Source organism: Amborella trichopoda, chromosome 2 (genome assembly GCF_054954075.1).
Source record: "Amborella trichopoda isolate Santa Cruz 75 chromosome 2, AtrichopodaSantaCruz75HAP2 v2.0, whole genome shotgun sequence".
NCBI lineage: Eukaryota > Viridiplantae > Streptophyta > Magnoliopsida > Amborellales > Amborellaceae > Amborella > Amborella trichopoda.
In genome coordinates this window covers 59,283,636-59,291,161 of record NC_142337.1, presented here as the reverse complement: position 1 = coordinate 59,291,161, position 7,526 = coordinate 59,283,636, and the positions used below count along the sequence as shown (strand labels likewise).

The 7,526-nt window shown below is 33.9% G+C and overlaps 1 protein-coding gene across 1 annotated transcript; it reads left to right on the top strand.

Annotated features, from left to right (window-relative positions):
- The first annotated feature begins 1,712 nt into the window (after positions 1 to 1,712).
- On the top strand, positions 1,713 to 5,215 carry LOC148783388 (uncharacterized). Its single transcript, XM_088859814.1, has 3 exons — positions 1,713 to 1,915; positions 2,545 to 2,799; positions 4,752 to 5,215. The coding sequence occupies exons 1-3, from the start codon at positions 1,793 to 1,795 to the stop codon at positions 5,010 to 5,012; spliced, it is 639 nt and encodes a 212-aa protein (XP_088715940.1). The 5' UTR covers positions 1,713 to 1,792; the 3' UTR covers positions 5,013 to 5,215.
- Positions 5,216 to 7,526: the final 2,311 nt, after the last annotated feature.

The following is a 7,526-nucleotide window of genomic DNA, read 5'->3' as shown; positions in this document are numbered from 1 at the left end:
TGTCCAAATACTTAACAGTATACTACCACGGAAATATGAAATCTTTCGGTATAACAAATTCAAAATCTCTAAACCAACTTAATATCAAGAAAGATAAACACCCGTTGAGCAATATATCATGTAATAACATGACAAATTCAAAATCTCTAAACTAAATTGCATGTTCCAACAAGTAAGTATCAAGAAATATAAACACACGTGAACAATATATCATATAATAAAATTTCGAAAATACCCAAAAAATAATAATCTAAAATTACAACAACTCCTTCCAGACCACAGCCTGGAACCTACCGACATGCAAATGTACGTGATTTACCTTAAATAATCAACATGAGTAACTTGGAAAGGATATTATGGGATAATTATATTAACAAAATGAAAATCACGAGGTCTATTGAAAAAAAATTACTACTTTATCCAGAGATTGTTTTTTGTTTTTAAATCCCTTCCTATAAAATTGTATCTTTAAAGAATAAAATTTGTAATTAGAAATTTTGAAAAAACAAAGAAAGTTCTATTGCCTGGTTTTATTATTTTTAAAAAATAATTAAGTTCTTTTCATATACGCATGTAAATCTTATCGTTATCACATATGCATAAAAATCTTATTTGAAGACTCTATAAGGAGATATTCCGATTAACCAATTTTATAATTCAAAAAATAATCTGATGAATCTTATACGTGCAAAGAAACCTTATCTATTAGAAATTATGATGTCAGCGTAAATTATTTATCACATCTCTCTAATTTAAAAATCAAACAATTTGCAAAAAAATTAAAAAAACAAAATCCACATTCCTTTCTTGATTAAAATTCCTATCATCAATGTTTTTGCATCAATTCTTCTCTCTAATGGATAAGCATGAATTTTCATTTCAAGATTACGATGAAATCAACGAAATAAAAGTTCCAAATAGTCCTGTAAGAGAATTACAAGCGGGAAATTAAATTACAAATCGTAATTGCATTGATTTCATAACGTGTACATTATCTCACTTTGTTTCCTATTACAAGTAGAATTCTGGGCTTCTAGAATATAAGTGCTTATTACCTGTTATTATAAATAGGGTGACGTAACTCATATTTCTTAACAACAAAAATTGGAGTTCGGCTTCTTTCTTTAAGGTATTTTCCTCTTACTTCATACAAATTATTTGAATGTAAAATTAAAAAGGTATTGCATGGTTTGATTTAATGGCGATATTCTTCACTTCATTAGTTTGATTGTAAAAAAAAAAATGTTCGTGGGTTATGTTCATAGTTCATTAGTTGCAGTTGGTTTCCATTCTCAACAGTTGGAGTGAGATTTGATGTTGTGTTAGATCCATTGTACGATATTAGGGTTCTAAATTCAGTGATTTCTTTTCTCCTGGTTCTACTTTTTGATGCCATGTTGTTTATTTTCTTCAGTTCATCTTGATGGTAAAATTTAAAATATATAAAAAAAAAATTTAACTATATATGGGCCAGCTTAAAATAAAAGGAACAGATTTCCTTCTACTTTTATGTACATTTTTCTCTTCTTGGGATCTATGTTCTTGTTTTATTTGACCATGTATATTGTTTGAAACTTTCAATCCGAAGAGAAAATCCTCTTACTTTTCTTTTATTTTCTTTATTGGTTTTTCTATCTAAAACTTGAATTATTCCCAAGTTTAGCATTTTTTGTTAGTTTTCTTGATTGCATTTTCTTTTTTAACCACGTTGTAAAAGACTCATTTTCTTTTCTTTTAACAATTGTAGAGAACAGAAGAGAAAACACTGGAAGTTTTTTTCACTAGAAGAATTATGGATAAAAGGGATGATTCTGTATATTGCTTCGGCAATTGTAAAAGAAGAAGGGTTGATGTTGATTCTGACGAGGAGCGTATCGCAGAAAAGCAAAAAATAGACATCAGTGAACTGCTCAAGGTAAATAGACTTTTTTTAAGATCCATTCATGTGTCTGTGCGTGTGTGTTTTTCTTCTCTTATTTCATATATATATATATATATTATTTTTGTTGTTCGGGTGAATATATATTAGTGAGGCTCGCGAACACACATTAATGAAGAGTTTAAACTGTTTTAGATAGAAATAACCATCCATGCATCAGTTCTTTTGCATAAAAATTTACAAAATGTGCCAACGATGAAGTACGGCACACATAAAATATCCACCCAAAAAGATTTTTTTCAACTTCAAAAAAAACCCTGAATCATCTCACCCAAAAAGATTGTTCCGACTTCAAAATTCCCTAAACTTGATTTCAAATCCTTCTTTTGATAGTGTATTCGTATGAGTTCTAACTTTTATGAAATTTATTTTGTTTCAATATTTCTAATGCCCAACCTGAAGTTTCTTTTTGTTTCAATAATTGTAATGCCCAACATGATACCTTGACATGAAATTAAGTAAATTTATCTTGGTGTTTGGTACGGGAGAACAACATTACACGTATTGTGGAACCTCATTGTATATTATACATGTTTCCAAAAAAATTCTAAAGACCATATATTTTGAAATGAAATTCTAAAGACCTTGTATTTTGAAACTTGCAGGATCCTATAGTTAAGTCTCTTGGCTTGACCCTAACGATAACGACCTCTTTCATAGACGCTATAGAAAAAACACTTTCTTCTGAGGATTCAGAAGCTAAGAAAGAGGATAGCATGAATTCAGATACAAGGAGGAATTCAGACATTAGGAGGGATGCTGCTGCATCAGTTGAGGCTAACGTTGATGTTCGAGTTGAGGCTGACGACCGGAGGGCCTCCAGTTTTTGGATATCCTCACTAACAATTGGCTCATGGCAGGTAAAATTATTATTTTTTCTTTGAAAACTACTATTTCCTCTTTGAAGCATATTTGTAAAGAAGACTTTCGCTAGTGTTTCTTCAGTTTTGGCTACTTGGACGAACATATTTTGATAAGCTTAACCGGCTAAATAAAGTTTGATAATTTTTACTTTAATATTTATACTATAATAGTTTTTTTTTTTTTTTTTATAAATTTGAACTAATTAGGTCGACCTATGGTTTCACCATTTTTGTCACGGGTCCAATCCTCATCGATTTGGTGGCTAGTCCGATTAGATTTATAATCTCGTATTATCATGAAACCATGGCCTTCTCTTTTGATTGATTTAATGGTAAGTAGACAATATGTTTTTTATCCTACTAAAGAGAAAATTTGATGCATGGTTGTCATCATCAACATCGAAGCCTTATCTCAATGATTTGGAGTTTGCTATATGAACTACGTTCCTCCATTCTAACATAATGTCAGGATTCATGAGAAGATGTGGAAAAGTTTTACGATGAGTTTACATAATGCAACTGGGTTTTATCTTTATCAACGAGAGAGTATGACGCATGTAAAAAAAAAAGAGTTTGAGAATCCGAATCACTTTTTGAAGAAGGAATCATCCTTACAGAGTTCAAACAAATAAATAGGATTTCCAAACCTGTACAGTGTGAACTTTTTCTTGAAATTTTTTTATTTTTTAAGTAAATATTCTGCTTTCATTATTTTTATATTTTAATTATGAATTTTCTTATTTAAAAATAACTTCCAATTTGAAGTAAAACATATGGAAAGGCTGGGGACTTGGATTCTATATTTCTCTCAAAGTAGGAATGCCTCGCTAATAAAAATTTCAGATTATTTATTTTTAAGCAGTGTGTCATACTCTTAATTTTTATTCTTTTATCGCAAATTTTAACCGTAGAAATTTCCGTTTCTAAAATAAAGGGAATGCACGGAGAATAATGTATCCGTGCACAATAAAACACTTGATTAAAATACTTCACAAAGTCTCAAATTTGTATTGGTTCATTCAGTATTCGTCAATCAAACAAGGAAGCATGTTAAGTTTGTAGTAAACTTCAATTCCGTATTTTTCTATTTTCAAAATAATTTTCATTAATTCAAATATGAATTATATAATTGAGATGCTATATAAAATTTATTTTGTCATACCCGTACATGCAATACTCTATAATAGTTAGCCGTTCAATCAGCCAATCTAGGGTCTAAAACCCCGATTGGTTGGGGTAGGGAAACCAGTCTAGATCGGCCATTTGTTGGTCAATATAAATAAAAATTTTAAAAAATATTAAATGAAATATTGGCGATCCAGCCAGTCCAGATCTATGTTCCCTATGGGGGTGCCAATGAAATGGACTTGGACCTGACCCGGGACCCAGTGTTTGGACCTGAACCAATTCCGTGTATGGGTTCAAGAATTGGATCCGATGGGTCAGGTCTGAGTCCAAATATTGAAGCTGAAAACTATTTAGGTCCAGGTCGATGTGGACCCGACCTCCGTCCCGTATAGTGTTATTATATAGATAAATTTAATATATAATGTTTTAGTAATATTTAACTTATATTTAAATAAATATAATTTTAGTAATAATATTTTAAAAATACAAATATAATTATTTATTTAAAATAACATTTAAATATATTTAATCTATTGTTTGGTGGGGTCCAATCCGGTCTGTGTCTAGATGGCCCGTTGCCACCCCTAGTTCCCTAACAGAATCAGCTGATTGCACAACCAAATCGGGTGGTTTTGTGGGAAGGGCCTAGTTCTGGGTTTCGACTGTGAACCGGGTCGGTTCACACTTATTATGATATATTACGAGACGATTCTAACAATCCAACTTTTTTTAAACACTAAGGCTGATGATAGTTATTAATAATCCCGCCTTCATTACTCAATTCCTCTTTGTCAAATTTGATGTTGGTTTTTTATTTGCAGAGCATCGCAAAAAATAATGGAGATTTAGTGGGGAAAATCTATTTTCGACAGAAGAAATTGGTTTGGGAGATCTTGGATCAGATCTCAAGGTTGAAGAAGAGGATTTTAATGGACTTATCCAACATTGTTGCTTTAAGAGCAGATTTTTCCCAAGAACTAACATCAACTCTGGAAATTATGGTAATGCGATTACCCATTTATGCTTCCTCACTTGTACTTAATATGTATTTCTCTTTTCTTTTACAAACATTCTCATTTTAATGATATTTTCTCAAATGGAACAAGATAACTATAAGAATTTAATTCTTCTATAACATTCAAAACCGTGTTGCAGTTGTCTCGGGCACCTCAGTTTTATGAAGAAAGAACTCCAATTCCTGGAAAACATACTTCATGGCAGGATATCACCGATTTCACTGATGGCCAGGCATCGAATGACTGGTATTTTTTATAAATTCAAGTCAAATAATTTTACATTCCATATTTGTGTTACAAACGCATTTGAATTTTCAAGCCAGTAGTAAACCATATGGACTTGAGACTAATATTTCTATAGAATCAAAAGTATCAAAAAAAGCCTGAACCAGTGACTCAGGACTCGCCCCTTGGTCGAGGAGAGTTACTCATCGGAGTTACTGAGCCAATTTCATACCAAAAAGAGAAACGAAGAAAAAAATGATAGGATATATTATATGACATACTTAATTTTCACAAAATGCTTAAAACGGCTTATTGGTTAGATGGTATACAAGGACATAGGGCAAGGTTGAATAACACCCTTGGTCCCGAGTGGACTCGGCTGATTCCCGCCACACTGGCTTGAACTTGAACTTTAATAAAATCAATTGGAAATAGGTAACTCGGCAGCAAGGTTTAGTTAGAAATTTGGAGAGCTGAATTTGATTGGGATGCCTTGATTTGGTTGGACAAAATGACAAAGGATCAAGCAACGAATAATGAAGGGACTAGTGAATGTTTAATGCTTCTTTTAACATTACAATTTTACATCTGTAAATATTGTTTTGATTGGATTTAATTATACCTTTTGAGTTACCCAATTTTAAAAGAAAGTTGTTCTATTTTCATGGATTCTAATGGTGATGGTAACATCGTTTATGACCTCAGGAGACATTTTGTGAAGCTCCCTTCCGAATTTCAGAAGCACTATATGAGGCTTTTACATTATGCCGAACGACTTCGGAACCTCAGCACGAAACCTTTTCCAAGTTGGCCCTCCATAATAGCTCCAACTTGGCCCGATGGCTTCCGGGGCCCACTAACCTCAAATATCAGAACATTTGAGGCCCAAAGCAGAGCTGGCGGCCACCTCACAACCTATCCTAGCGGCGAAGCCCAGGCCACCTATGGTAGAAGTCGAGCCCACATCCAAACTAGCAGGCTCCCTACGACCTATCCTGTAGGTGAGGCCCATGCTGCTCGTGGTGGGAGTGAAGGCCACATCGAAACTAGTGGGCTCCCCAAAACATCTGTCATTGGTGAGAGGCATGCTGCTTGTTGTGGAAACAGCGGCCACTCAATTGACACATACTATGCCCAAGGTGGTAGTGGTGGAAGGGGTGTCTACATCCGAACTAGCAGGCCTCCCATGACCTCTCTGGCCGGTGAGGCCTATGTTGCTTTTGGTAGAAACATGGCCCACTCAAGTCACGTATACCATGCCGATGCTGCCTATGGTGGAAGGGAAGCCTACAACCGAACTAGCGAGCCTCTCACGACCTCTCTTCCTGGTGAGGACGACGCTACTTGTGGTGGAAGTAGTTACTTTCCCGGTGGTGGCAACACAAGCTACGACAACACGGCCCACACAAGCCATGCTCGTGCCACCCACCAAGCAAACGACGGTGAAGTGTCAACTAAGAATGAAAATAATTTCATGCCCAACCATCACGGTATAGAGGAAGGAAACATGCAAGACTTGGATGACCAGAATCCCTTGATAACAAACGCCGAAGTTTGCTTTGACAGAAGTCTCGTGACAACATCATCTCAAGATGACGATTTTGCCTCTTTCTTAAATTCGCCAGACATTTTTGATCTGAATTGCCTATGGAGTCCATAGCATTCTTATATAAGGAAAGAGAGAAGTTTGATTAATTTTATATTTTATTTTATATATTTAATTTCATTTGTGTGTACAACATAGCATTTTTGGCGGACCACTATTTAGCTTTTGTATGATTAGGAAATCATGCAAAAGAAAATAAAAAATCATGCAAATAAAGCGATATGTGTGTATTAGTAGGAAATCATGCAAAATCAAATAAAAGATCATGCAAATAAAGCGATGTGTGTGTATGAATAGGAAATCATGCAAATAAGAAATCATGCAAATAAGAAATAAAACTTATTGACACTGAGATTTACGGGGTTCACATTTTCAGGTTATCTCCACAAGAGAAAGAGATCAGATCTACTCAAAGGTTACAATGGTCTTCCAAGATATAACCTTTTTTAGGCTCTCTACTTTTTAGAGACTTTCTCTCTAGGTTTTCTTCTTTGAAGTTATTTTCTTTCTTTTAGAGACTCTCTCTCGGTTTTCTTGTCTGAAGTTATTCTCTCTCAAAGGCTTTCGGCTTTCTCTCTCTAAGGGCCTGTTTGGATAGGAAGAAATTAAGAATCTTGGATATTTGGAATCCAATAAAAACTATGGATTTTAGTATCAAAGATTTTTGTTTTCAAATCTCTTGTTTGGATAAACTATACAAAATGCATGGATTCTTTACCATCATTGCCAAGTCCATTGGAAACAACATT